The sequence below is a fragment of the Molossus molossus genome, unplaced genomic scaffold (genome assembly GCF_014108415.1).
Source record: "Molossus molossus isolate mMolMol1 unplaced genomic scaffold, mMolMol1.p scaffold_m16_p_5, whole genome shotgun sequence".
NCBI classification, from domain to species: domain Eukaryota; kingdom Metazoa; phylum Chordata; class Mammalia; order Chiroptera; family Molossidae; genus Molossus; species Molossus molossus.
The window spans coordinates 111,221,095-111,235,832 of NW_023425388.1; the positions used below are offsets into that span (position 1 = coordinate 111,221,095).

At 36.4% G+C, this 14,738-nt stretch overlaps 1 protein-coding gene across 2 annotated transcripts in view; it reads right to left on the minus strand.

The window, feature by feature from the left end:
* Positions 1-1,664: 1,664 nt before the first annotated feature.
* PLOD2 (procollagen-lysine,2-oxoglutarate 5-dioxygenase 2) overlaps positions 1,665-14,738 on the minus strand; it is a 109,142-nt gene continuing 96,068 nt past the window's right edge. Inside the window, exons 12-20 of one of the 2 annotated variants that reach the window (XM_036242760.1) lie at positions 14,147-14,272; positions 11,472-11,613; positions 10,332-10,394; positions 9,224-9,337; positions 6,001-6,066; positions 4,447-4,551; positions 2,609-2,755; positions 2,376-2,501; positions 1,665-2,211 (exon numbers count right to left, since the gene is read on the minus strand). In XM_036242760.1, the coding sequence (XP_036098653.1) occupies positions 2,056-2,211; positions 2,376-2,501; positions 2,609-2,755; positions 4,447-4,551; positions 6,001-6,066; positions 9,224-9,337; positions 10,332-10,394; positions 11,472-11,613; positions 14,147-14,272 (1,045 nt within the window). In that variant the 3' untranslated portion in view covers positions 1,665-2,055. The remainder of the gene's footprint in view (positions 2,212-2,375; positions 2,502-2,608; positions 2,756-4,446; positions 4,552-6,000; positions 6,067-9,223; positions 9,338-10,331; positions 10,395-11,471; positions 11,614-14,146; positions 14,273-14,738) is intronic. The other variant, XM_036242761.1, reaches the window with a different exon arrangement.

Below are 14,738 nucleotides of genomic sequence, written 5' to 3' on the forward strand. Positions count from 1 at the left end.
AAAATTTTAAATCATTACTACAATGTCTCCTCAACCAACATGACAGATAGTAGGAATTTACTTTGGGTATTAAGTGCCACTGAAAAAGACAAAAGAGGTAGAACCCAACTTCCTTATTTCCTAAATCCATCTCCCAGTAATTATAACATCTTGTTTCATCACCACATCCTCAGTGCCTGCAATACTGCCTGCCCGGCCCACTGTAGAAACTTAAAAAACACCACTGAATAAACAAATATATGTTGAGCCCTGGCCCAGGAGCTCAGTTGGTTAGAGCATCATCCTCATACACCAAGGTTGTGGGTTTGACCTCTGGTTAGGGCACATATAAGAGGCAACCAGCCCTGGCCAGTTTGGCTCAGCAGTTGAGTGTCGGCCTGTGGACCAGAGAGTCCCGGGTTTGGTTTCTGCTAGGGGCACGTACCACAAAGGAAAAAAAAAAAAAAGAGGCAACCAATGAATGCATAAATAAGTGGAACAACAAATCAATATTTCTCTCTCACTCACTCTCTTTTTTCCCTCTTCCCCCCTCCCTCTAAAATCAATAAAATAAATATATATATAGAATAATATAAACTAATAAATATATATTTCCTCACTTGTAAAATAAGTTTGATCAAATCCCTAGTCACTCTGAGATTAAAAATATTAATTCCCTTTGTAATTCAATAAATAGAGTTTTCATTATGTTATGATATCAGTAAATGTACCAAGCAAAATGAAAAAATATAGCCTAGTCTGTCTAGGCTATTCAACTACAATTCCCTTCTTAAGCTAAATCACCAATAATAAAGAGAACAACAGAAACTTCTTTTAAATTATTTTATTTTTCATAATTTTCTAACACATGGTGTTAGAAAAATGAATTTTGGCACCATGACGGAACTTTTTTCAAGTTTAGCCTTTAAATTAAAAACAGTAGCTACAATAAGGATATTGAAACCTCATTCAGAGAAATGGTGAAAATCAAGGCACAAATTCTTTTGTGTAGGGGAGTTACTTCAGAGTGGGATTTTAAAAAGCTAATAAAAACAGTAAGAAGGATAAAATGAAGAATATTCTAGGAAGACTAAAAAAGTGAAAAATCCTTCCTTAAAAAAGAATAAGGAGGGGCAAAGAGCAAAAGGTAAAAAAGAGAGGCTCACCAACTTATTTTCCTGATATAAAATTCAAGTACTTAAAAAAGTTTTTAAGTCACAAAATGCTGCTACTCATCTCAAAGAAAAAATGAATCCTCATTGTTTTATAGAATGAAAAGAAACAACCTTCTTTGACTTAAAGACAGTTCATGATCTTAAGTCAATACTTAAGAAATGGAAAGATTTGAAAGCTTTTCTAAATCTAATATCTGCTTAACAAAATCTACCTTGGTAAATTCATCTGAAGGAACTCAGGGCTTTATTTCTAATACAAATGTAAAATAATCTGTCCAGGAAGCTAAACAAAGATGTTTCCCACTGGATATGCATCTCATTGTATTTTGTACTAAGTTTCTTAAGAAAGAACATGTGTAATACTCTTCATTATATTCTGTCAGGAACTACTATAAAACATACCTACGCAGGTGATCAAAAAAGTATTTACACAATTAATTGCACACAGATTCAGTCAGAATTCCAGTTTTCCAACATTTAAAAAACTGCCAATTTTAATTTATATCCTTCATTATCTACATGTTGATAAATAAAAGTCTTCCCAGGCTTTGTTAAATAAGAAAATATTACTAGTCTCCTTTGTCACTTGTACATCTGTACCAGAATATTTTATCAGAAGAAACGCAAATTCAGAAACACTCTCATTATTCTGAGACAAGAAGGCAAAGAAATAAATATTCGCTTTTCCTTTTTTTCCTTTTTCTTTCTTCTTCGATCTGTGTTTTAAGGCTCAGAGCAGACATTAGGACGTATCAATTTTTTATGAAGTTTTTCAAACGTTTGGCCCAAAGTGAAGTTGTTCTGTTGAAGTTGCTTAAATATCCCTCTCATCTTCTCCAGCACAACTTCAGACATCTTCACCCATTCCCGAGGAAACAGCGCTTCCAAGAATCCGAATAACTTAGGGATCTATGAAGGACACTGCGATGTATCTCGTCCCGTTTTTCACAGGAAGCCCTTCGTGAAGATGCGTGAGCCTCCCGGGGTGCATGAAGCTCCAGCCCTTCCTCGGCGACTCGATGGAGCAGTTGTACCTCAGGAATTTGCAGCCCCCGCCCTAAAAGAGATGCAGCAAATGAACGCATCGGCCTGTGACACTTAAATTTTTATCAGTGGCAACATTGAAAGCATGCCATATACGCAGAATCTTACCCAGAAGAGGGTCAAGTCCTTTTTGTAAGGACAGATTTGCGAAGGGTAAAGACGAGAACCCATACGTACCTGGAAATCTTCTCCCACGTTGTTGAGAGCGATGTTGATGGTGAAGGTGGAGGCATCGTGATGAGGGCGGAGAGAACGCTGTCTGTCAGGGGAGTATTTCACAACGAAATTCAATAATGCGAAGCCCTAAAGAGGCAAAGTAAGTGAATGGATTTGTGATCAATGAAAACATAAAATAGCATAGCTGGGTGGAAACTGGTAGGAGGTGGGCAGGGGAACAGGAGAATAACTACCTTTGTATAATAGCCTGCAAAGACCTTCAGCGTAACCGGTGCAATGAACTCCCGGATGAAATGAAGCCATACATTCTCCAGGTCAATTTGCTTCATGTGGATATCGTCAGTTGGTACATTTTCATAACCGCCAGATATACGACTATCCTGAAAACAGAATTAATGACACGGTAAAGGGTGGGCCATGAGCAATCCACATTTCTACCATCTTGGAATTTTTTCAACCCAAGATCATCATAGACAAAGAAACCAACCATTGAATTATGGCACATCATCTGCTGTAACAGCACAACTATCAGAAAAACTTAGGTAACACGGCTTGGCAAATACATCCGTGAAGCAAAACACTGCAGAGTCAGTAGACCCCTCTCCTACTTATTTAATGTGGTAACCCCAAAACAAAAGGCCAAAGTAAGAGGTAACAAGTTTATTTGACATCCAAAAGAGTAGTTATTCAGAAAGCACTGCTTCGGGCAGAAATCCAAACAGTGTTCTGATTGGGATGCAATGCTGTCCTTAGGGCCAATCCAAGGTTATTTCGCCACTTTAACATTCCGAGGAGGAATAAGATGTGCAAGTCTCTGGGATGGCAGCTCCAGCTGCATTTTAAAGTGGCTCCATTAAGCCCAACCTGTGTGGCTCAGTGGCTGAACATGGACCCATGAACCAAGAGGTCGCCGGTTCAATTTCCGGTCAGGGCACAAGCCCAGGTTGTGGGCCCCATCCCAAGTGGGGGCCATGAAGGAGGCGGACAATCACTGCTCTCTCTCATCAAAGTTTCTATCTATCTCTCTCTCCCTCTCCCTTCCTCTCTTCCTAAAATCAATAAAGAAAAAATAGTTTAAAAAAAAAATAAAGTGGCTCCATTAACGTTACTATTATTATTTTTTTGTATATGCCCCTAGAGAGAACCGAACCTGGGACTCTCTGGTCCACAGGCCAAAGCTTCAACCGCTGAGCCAAACCGGCCAGGGCAATATTATTATTATTTTTTAAATATTTTTTTCTTTATTGACTTTATAGAGGAAAGGAGAGAGATAAAAACATCAATGAGAGAGAACATCGACTGGCTGCCTCCTGCATGCCCCCCACCAGGGATCGGGCCCACAACCTGGGCATGTGCCCAGACCGGGAATCAAACCGGTGACCTTTCGGTGCGTGGATTGATGCTCAACCACTGAGCTACATAGGTTGGGCTCCATTCATATTATTTTTTTTACAAATGTGTGTGTAAGTTCTGACTACAATGTAAATACAATTAATTTCCAAAGCCCTCCCAAGCCCCCTAAAGGGCTTTTCCTTCCTTTTCTCCGAGGAAAAGAAATACATTGGCCCACTGACAGTAAGACTTCCTGCCACGTCTCTGACACAAATGTAAATAGGAAATAATTACACTAAAGGCATTCAGATTCCTCCTTCTTATGTTTTATACAGAAAAATAGCTCTGACCATCAACCAGGTAAAGTCAGACTTGGTATTTTCCCTATAGCTCACTATAAAAATGCAGACTAAAAAGTGGCCGCTGCAGAACAACATTACACAGTAAAGATAAACATTACCTTACCACCACCAGCCTGGGACACCGACCGTTAGGGACCATCCAGTTTACTTACATTCGTAAATGGGAAACTGAGGCCCAGACAGATCAAATGTTAAACACTAATTAGTTAGTGGCACAATTAGACTTAACACCAGCTCTCCTGATGGTCTTGGCTAGCCCGTTCATTTAGGTCTCCTCAGAGATGTACATCAAGGACAATCCACTCCGCATTCTCTAAATATCTACCCTGCTCCCACCCCACACACATTGCGGTTTTCTGTGTGAAAGCACAACTTACGTGATGTTTCCCTCCAGACCACTGGCCATAATGCTCCATTTCTTCCACCAACTCGTCACAGGCTTTTTCAGAAAATATGGGAAACCAAAAGACATCTGGACAAGGCTATAAAACATGGCATCACCATTAAGAGAATAATGTGCTGTCTTTAATAACGAGCAATTCAAAAGGAGTAGTACAGAATATTCGCTATTCATCTCATATAGATGTCTTTTTTAAAGAAATTTCCCCCATATTATTGACATTATTATTACAAACAATACTAGTTTGGGGTTTTAAACACTTTCTGAGATTTTTTTTTTAATTTTAACATCAGTGAAATCAACATGTATCTGTGTGTGTGTGTGTGGTAGGTGCCCCTAGCGGGAACCGAACCTGGGACTCTCTGGTCCACAGGCCGATGCTCAACTGCTGAGCCAAACTGGCCAGGGCAATTCAACATGTATCTTAAAGCCATATAGCCAAGCAGCCACTGTGATGCAGTTTGAATGGCACAGCCTCGGCCATACATTCATTCTGCCCCACCTTGTATGTGTGTACCTGTGTGTTTGTGTGTGTCTGTGTGTGTCTCTGTGTGTACATGTGTGTCTGTGTGTGTATGTTTGTGTGCATGTGTGTCTGTGTGCATGTGTGTGCATGTGCATGTGTGTGTGTGTGTCTGTGTGTACGTGTGTGTCTGTGTACATGTGTGTCGGCGTGTGCGTATGCATACATGCTTTTAGTTGGTTGCATTTGCTTAACTGAGTTGCCCTTTAAAATGTCTTTTAAAATGATTTACACTATAATTGGTGACAGAAATGAAGTTACTGTGTTTGCAGTGCACTAGAACACATTCTTATGCCTTAATAAGTGTAAAATAAGAACATATAACTACGCCTTAAAAATGTAGCACAAGTCTTTCACTATTTATAAAATAAAACAATTCTAAATGATTAAAAAACATTGTCATCGTTTAATTGCAGTGTTTTTTCCTTTCTCATAGTATACAAGAAAACAAGACATCTCAGAATCAAAGATTCCTTACATTCTCTGAAATAAGGAATCAGCAATAATTTGGAGCACAAATCTAACACAGAGTTCATTCGTAAGACATCTCTGAGAAGGGATTCTTGAAGCCCAGTTTCTTTCAAAGGTAAACTTTCACTGAAAGAGATTTGCCACCGGTTTCTTACTTTTCGTGGTTTGAGAAAGCTACGACATTAACTCATGAATACAGACACCAGTGTGGTCATTGCTGGGGAGGTGAGGAGGGGGGTGGAGGTGAGTTTGGGGGGATAAATGGTGACGGAAAAAATAAAACAGAAAGCTATGACATTGCGAGCATGCTTTGAAAACACATGATCTTTAAAATGTTGTTCATCTCCACAGTCTGAAGTTTTACAACTCTATGACTCTTAAGGCTATAAAATTGGAAACTAAGCCATACGAATTTTACCAAAAGGGTAGTTTCTCCACTTTCACAACATCCTCCACTAAAGCAGTACTGCGGTCATATATCCTTCTGGAAAATATAGCAAAAAGGCTCTACATATCGTAGTAATTATTAATACGAACCTGTTCAACTATATTTTCAGTGAAAATCTTTGAATAATCACGGTTTATATACTTTTCTTTCCAGTCCTACCAAGAAAAAAATCAAGTTCACAGGTTAAAGCAAATACCTTTACAAATACTTTAATAAAAAATATTAAGTACATGTATTTTAGAAATTGCTAAAACAACTTATGAATGACTATGTGTTTGGACAAAATAAAGAGTTCTCAGAAACCACAGTTTATATCTTTAATCTTTGCCTGATTTTATGTATGATCATATATCTATTTATAAAACAAAATTTTTATTTATGAAGTTTTATGCCTCAAGATTTTAAAACTGGAGTAACTGTATATTGATTAGATTTGTATGCTATATCCTATGTATATACACAGGGTAGATAAATAAGCGTGTTTAAAGTGAACAAGAACAAAACTTCAGTTCTTAATATTTTTCAAAGAATATTCATATGGTTACTAATACTTTCATTTCTTATAGTTAGTAAAATTAATGTATAAGACCATATATTTAAAAACAGGTCCTCTAGCCCATCCAGTCTGCCTCAGTTGGTTGAGTGTCATCCCATGCACCAAGAGGTCACTGGTTCAAGTCCCAGTCAGGACACATGCCCTGGTTGCAGGCTCAACATCCACTGGGGGCATGTAGGAAGCAGCTGATGGATGTTTCTATCTCTCTCTCTCCACTCCCCCCCCCCCAATCTCTCTCTCTAAAAAAAAAAAAAAAAAAAAAAATCAATAAAAACCTATTTAAAGGGGACAGAAAGCCCTAGCCGGTGTAGCTCAGTGGCTGAACGTCGTCCCATGCACCAAGAGGTTGCAGGTTCAATTCCCGGTCAGGGCACATGCCCCAGTTTCAGGCTTGATCCCCAGTAGGGGGCGTGCAGGAGGCAGCCGATCCATGTTTCTCCCATCGATGTTTCTCTTTCTCTCCCTCTCCCTTCCTCCCTCTCTAAAATCAATAAAAACATATTAAAAAAAAAAAAGGGTCCTCTTCATGCTAATTCATGAACCTGATTCTTCTCTTCAACCAATCTCCAACACATAAACCACACACTAAATATCTCAATTTTTGTCAACATCAGCTAAGGAATCCTTTTCCTCAGTCAAATATTTCATTTAAAAATCCAATTATTTAGAGGGTATATATTAAAATATGAAGTAATTTATTATCCCAAAATATCTCTTCTTAAATGTATTTAAGCAGTCTAACAAAATTTTTAATTTTATCTTTACATAAAACAAATATAGGGAAGCAACAAGAAAGAGCTGAGGTACAGACATAAAATAATTCCAATCAAAATATGTTCTAAAAATATTTGTCAGAAATATACCTTTTGAGGCCAGATTTCAAAGAGGTCTAGATAGTTTATATTCCATTCTTAGTTTAGCCTTTCTGCTTATATTAGCTCGGATATTTCTGATACAGAGAACCAAAGCTGTCTTCAAATTCTTTAATCAATTTCATTTATAGTATATATTTATATGGACCAAATTACTATATTTCCTCATTATTCCCTCTAATATCTGTTAGTTTTTTTTATTCCAAAATATGGAGAAAGTTAGAAGTAAATAATCATTCATAACATTTCAGAATCTTTCTGTATTCTTTTCTATGCATCATTATTGATTTTTGAAGTTAAAGAAAAAAGCCCCTAGGATTTTACATTATTTTTTTATTTCAGACCACCTTTCAAATATCATTGAACAAACTGTGACTTTACCGATATCGTAGAAGTTCTGATAACTGGACAATCATTAGATATGTTGCTGCGTACAACCCTCCCAAGGCAGATCCATAAGGCACATTTCCAAAATCACAGAGTAAAGCCACGAAAAGAAAAGCTGTTCCAACTTACTTATGACATCATAATTGCACACTCTGCAAAGATTTGAATTTCTACACAAACATCTACAACTCAGGATATAATTTGGAATATTTTTTTCAGGAAGCTAACATAACCCAAGAAATCAAATGATTCTATTTCCCAAAAGAACAAGAAATTCAGTGTTAACGTAAAATATGTAATTCCACCTTCACCATTGAAAAAACCTCTTCTCAAGTCTACTCTTGTGAAAGATAAAGATATGCAGCTAAAATAAACTAAAAGTACTTTTAAAATACAAAAGTTGCAAAAGATATTCTTTTCTATTCAACAGAGTATTCAGATACCATTAAATTTACTATGCCTGGACGTCAAATAGGCCTACAAAATAAAACAGATTTCTAATCAGGTGAATTGAGTCTTTGTCATTTAAAACTTTTACGACTGGCAAGAGAAACCCTAAATAGTACCATTACAAAGATGATTATTCAAGAGAGTATTTTCTTTTAAGTAAAAGTGCTGATTTTACTAAAGAGAACAGGCCCCAGTAAGACCAAAACAAAAAACAAAAAAACAACAACAGTTAATTCCTGTAGATTCAACATCTTTCAGAAAATAAATAAGTTTAGAATTTAAAAGGAAATAGTTTCCCAATTTAAGATTTTCTTTCTATGCTAAATCCACTTACTCTGCAATTTCCTCTGGCTATCTCTGGTATATATTCACAAAATTGTTATAAAAATTAAACAAAATGCCCTGGCCAGTTTGGCTCAGCGGTTAGAGTGTCGGCCTGTGGTCCTGAGAGACCCGGGTTCAGTTCCCGCTAAGGGCATGTACTTCAGTTGTAGTTTGTCCCCGGCCCTGGTCGGTTGTGCAGGTGGCAGCCACTCGATGTGTCCTTTCACATCTATGTTTCTCTCTCTCTCTCTGTTCCTCTCTCTCCCTCCCACTCTACCTGAACAACAACAAAAAAATGTCCTCGGGTGAGAATAAAAAAAAAATTAAATTAAAAAAAAAAAAAATGATGAAATAAAATGTATTTTCCCGAACTAACTCTTGAATTTTCTTCCTGAAAATCAAAATGCAATATTGTCATATGTGAGCTACTGGTAAACATTTTTTTCTGAAAGTGTGATTAAAAATTTGATGGTGCTTTTCAATATATAAGTAAAAATGCCAGAAAAAATTTTCTTCCCCAAACCTAATATATATGTTAGTAATAAAAAGTTCTCCATCAAGTTTAGCTCTACTCTATGGGAGATAAAATATAATTAACTACACCCTTCTAAAAAATTGTTAAAGCCTATTACCATAGTGTCATATTATTAACCCAATTTATGTTCATGTATGAAGAGTTACAGGAAAATAAGTAATAAATACAGTTGAGTATGAAATACATACCACAGGATTTTCAAAAATCTGCCAGAGGTCATTGTTATAATGGGAAGTATTGTAATTAGCAGTTGATAGTATTCTTCCAAATTCATGTCTATTAGAAATGTACATAAATACGCCCTATATGTAAAAGATAACAGTATTAACAATCTTAGAACGAAGTACTAGAAAATATAGCAAACCATAGAAAAGTATATGACATTAATTTCAACTTTTATCTTTTCATTCATGAACATGCAGTTTTATTTTTCATAGAAAGCATTATGAGTGAAAGGGAAAGAAATACAATTTCGGTTCATTATGAATTCAGACACCGCACAGAACTAATTGCTAGTGCTGACACTCAACTGAAAAAAAGAAGAGGGAGACCAGACTGTTTTAGTCCCTTCTCAGTGATCCTAGATGCAGACATCGGGGGAAAAATTCCTGTTTGGAAGCAGAAGTATTTTTTAGACACCAATGTGCAATGAATTGTACTTCTTTAGTCTTCTTCCCTTTCAAAGAAGACATCACATTTTTAAACAAGCATTCAGAAGTCAATGTGATTTCACCAGTCTATTTTACTCTTTTATTGTCCTGTTGTTCAAAAACCGAACACAGAAATTACTTGTACATTATAAGGCAGCTAAAGAAAATCAGTTTCATATTCTTGTCCCAAACGAAATAAATGTGGCCACACCACTAAGGTAAGGTTGTTTCTTTTTGAACCTGTTTTAATGGTAAAAGAGTTAGTTATTAATAATTTAAAAATTCACGAGAAGTGTCCAAGTAAATCTCATTTTTATCAACATGTACTTTATACTTACTTCTACTTCTTCTCTCCCTTAGAAAACAAACAAAACAAAAAAACTAGTGAAAGGGATTTATGTTTCATTTTCTCATCTGTCAGCTGTGAAATGTAAATCAGCCCAAAGAACTGAGAGCTGAACATCTTACACCGCCCAACAACACACAGAGCTTATAAGCACATCGGCAAATCCAGATCCAAAGAATACCAACAGTCACCAAGTTAAATGAAAAGAAGACTCTTTAAGACACGTTACTGCGAGGCAATATACCATATCTAATATCAATTAAATAAACAAAAACAAATAAAAAGAAATAAAAAGAACACCTTTGGGGGGCTGAGCATTTGGAATGTTTCCGGAGTAGGGGAGTCTTTTTCCCTTTGTAAAGTCTAAAATGAAGAGAAGCATTAGATAAGTTGACCCGCAAACCCACTCTCTCAGGTATTCTCAGGTACATAATAGCAGCACGTCATGAAAAGCTGAATGTCCTTCAGAGGATACATGCAGAACAAGCCAAGCTTGCAGAGCACACAAAGAAACAACTCCAGCCATAATCCCCCTCCCCTTTTTTTGGTGAAACATAAATCCAAGCTCATTCCGTAGTATAATTTCCGAGAGACATAAAATTCAGGCAAAGAAAAAAAAAATGTGTGAGAGAGGCCATTCCAGGATGCGCTGTTGAGTGAAATTAGCCAAACATGAGCACAAATTATAATTATAGGTACTGAGGAAATTCAATAACAATGCACATAGGTTTTTAGGAACAACAAACATATTCACACAACACATGCCTTATTAAACTAAGAAAAAAAAATACTTGCCAACTTTTCTGATTTTTCCCAGACTTATATTTGCTTACACAAATTTGAATATAATAATCCAATCCTTGCTAAAATAGAAAACCATACAAATATGTTTTAAAAGTAAAAATATATAAAATAAAAAATAAAAGATATTTATACATTTTGAAAAACTATTTTCTACAGTCATTTAAGTTGCATAATGAAAGTAGATTTGCAGAATAGCAATGTATTGTTAATTTTTTATACAGATTAAAGTGTGGACATTGATTTTCAGAATAAAGTATGTTCTTAAATATGTAAACAATCATTTCACCCTGGTTTTATCTAATTATTTTTAATTAGGTCAAGTTTTCAATACAGAATTTCAAATGAAAATAAAGACGAATTCTTAAAAATGCTGAGCTGATTTGTAACAAATTAATGTTTATTATTGAATCCCACTGTTGCTTATGAGTGGCCCTAAGTACCAACCTAAATTTTCAAATGTTTCATAGGTAAATATTCACAAACTCTTCTCCATAATTGTTCCCAACTTGTCAAGACAGAACCAAAAAAATTGGCTAGTATTTCTAAATCAGAAGGAACAAGGACCTCAAACAGCACATCAACCGGGAAAGCAAGCTGCGTACTAGAGCGACGGCACGCCACCTCCGCACACCCTACCGTTTCTCTGGCATTTCGGCAAAGGGCCATGTCAGGGTCCAGTCTGTCGCGGACAAAATAGTTCCTTTCACTCATCTCTGATCGGAGTGTCTGCCCTTTAATTAAGTACACATTAGCCATGTACGGGACATTCCATATTCCTCTGAAAGTAAAGAGAAGACATTCTAAAATGCCATAAATACAAACTATTTAAAGTTTTATTTTTGTTTTAAAAACAAATGCCTTATATGTTTTAAATTTTGTATATATATGAATTATTGAATCAAATGACATGAAAATGAAAACACATTTAATAATACTGACATATCTACACACACACACACACACACACACACATATATATATGAGATCATTTGGTATATACCACATTTTTATGAGATAAATCACTACCTTCCTAGATAAACTTTATTTTAAGGTTGATACCTGTCTGGCATTTTGGCTGTCACCCCACACCTAGTTGTTACAGAGTATAATATTCTATTTTACCAAAGGTGTTTTCATTGAAGATTAAGCAATTTGATAGAAAAAAAAATGACATACAACTGGTTTGCTAGAGCTAGTTTATACTGGCTCCCCAAAGCTGACTTGTCATTTCACTTCCCAACTCTATGCGTGGTGATTTTATACTAGAAGACTGAAATCAGCCATGGTAGAAGTATTTACACCACAGAAACTGGCAAACACCAGAAAGCAGGACATCCTCCAACCCCAAGAACCAGCTATTAGACATTTACCAGCACAACACTGCATATAGCCTAAATTCCTAAAACATATTCCCTTGGAATTTATTAAAGCATCTCAAATTTTTGTACAAAGGGCAAGATGGGAAGGAATACAGCCAGAAGAACATGCGAGGTACATTGTTTTATTGCTCGTTCTTCCACAGACCCATCTCCTCACTCCGAACATGATTCACTGCATCAGAACAAGTAAGAACGGAGCCGCCCGAAGGGACAGGCATGCCTATGGCTTTGCGAGAACAGCGAGGGGAGCTCCGGAAAAGAACAGGATATAATGTTGTCTTACTGGATGAGCCTCAAGAGAAATGGTCATAAAAAATATACACTGTGTCAACTGATTCAGAAATTATTCGCTGGCCGAGTGCAGAGTTTCAATTTAGAAAGAAGACACACACAGATAAGTCATCAGATGTCACTCCTTCATGCAGTTCTTGGACATAAAGAGTATTCTGGTATTAACAAGATAAAAATAAAAAAAAATTAAAAAAAAAAACAACCTCTACCTTATTCTTATCCCCACACTTTAGACAATGACAGGAGGTTGGACAAAAGATCACCCATGCCTCCAGCAACTTAAATAAAAAGGAATTCCCTATTCTACTTCAGGGAACCCTAACTTCTACTGTACCCACAATCAGGCATTTGGTCTCTACAAAGAATCCCAGAGACAATGTTAGTACTTGGAAATAACAGAATATAATCTCAATAGTGTTTCCTCAGCAATCTGCTTCTTAACTGCAGCAAACAAAAGCCTTTATCTCATTTATACCGTTCAAACTTATTACGTTCACCCAATGCTACTTTCACAAACCAAACATCTTTTTATGATTCAACTATTGAACAAGAAGTGTGAAAATTTTTTTCTAAATTTAAGGGCACATATTTTAGTCATGAAAGAATGATTTCCCTTTTTAACTGGGCTGACGCATTTGAGAAACCAGGGAAGGCATTTACGGTCTCGGTCACTCTGGCCCACTGTCTGTGTGACGAAAAGCACCGTTTTCCATTATATTACCCTGGAACAAAGCTACTCTTTCAACTGTGTTTATTTTCTAGTTCAAAAAATATCAACTGTTGTCTCTGAAGTATATATCAGTCATGCACATACTTTGTGACAAGTCTACTTTTTTCAAATTCTAGAAATTGAAATTAGATATCAGTGAGTAAATTGATCTTTAAAGCAGAATATTTTACATGGAAAACACTTGCAATAGGAAATGTTGGAAGATTCTGATTCAGAGTGTTGTTTTTGTTGGTTCCTTTATATGTTCTAAGAGCTATCAAAACGACCTGCATCCTGGCCACTAAATAAATCAGCTAAACTAATTGGTTTTCAAAATGTTTAACTAAAGAATATTACTCTTGCCCTGGCCAGTTTGGCTCAGCACTTAAAGTGTCAGCCCGCGGACCAAAGAGTCGTGGGTTCAATTCCGGTCTAGGGCATGTACCTTGATTGTGGTTTGTCCCTGGCCCGGTCAGGGTCATGAGGGAGGCAATCAGTCAATATATCTCTCTCACATCGATTGTTCTCTCTCTCTCCCCACCCCCCCCCTCACTATCTACCTTTCTCTCTCTCTTTCTCCTTCCCACTCTATCTGCAGATAAATGGAAAAATACCCTCGGGTGAGGATTAAAAAAAAAAGAATATTACTCTTCTCATAATCAATCACAAAATCGCTAGCCATGGTAACCATATATTGTCTCTTAGTATTTCCCACAACAGTGAGTTCGCTCCTTTGGAGATTTAAAATTTTAAAAACATTTTTTTTTTTTTGTAAAATACTAGTTTATACTAGTATTTCAGGATCCCAGGTTTTCACATTTCCATTAAACATAAAGAAAAAGGATAAATAGGAAACATTTTCAAGCAATATGAACAAGTCCCCATCTCTAACTCACGGTGTTTTACATTAAAGATTAAACTGAGTAACGCACACTCTGTTCCCCTGAACAATGTCCACATAATCTTCAGATCGCGCGTAGTACCCATCGGGGCTCAGGGCTCCCCAGAAGTTGGACCACAGCTTTCCATGGCGAGTTACAAGAGGAGCGATGATCTTTCTAAAGAGAAAGAAAAAAAAGCCATGTAACTTTTTTATCTATGACTACAGTACTATGTGTTTTGGATTTAGCATGACAAATAGAACAATAAAGTTCACTTAACATTCATGTAGTTAGTCCAAAATACTTAAAGTAACAGAGAGAGATTTCTTCCCCACACTTTTTCTTGAATAAGTACATTGCTGATTTTCAATAATATTTCTTAAAAAGAGTAATAAAAGCAACTCAAAATGTGAATGAAAGTATAAAAATGACTCTTAAAAGTCCCTTACATATGTCCAAAAAAGTGAAACTACCTTGATTGTTTAAGTATTTCAGAAATTAAGCTATATAAGATCAAATATTTTCATTGTTGTTAGAGACCCAATAGTCCCTAGTGCAGTAAAAGTGCCCAATAAATATCTGGTGAATAAAAAAATAAATGAGCCCTGGCTGGTTTGGCTAAGTGGTTATAGCATCAGACCAA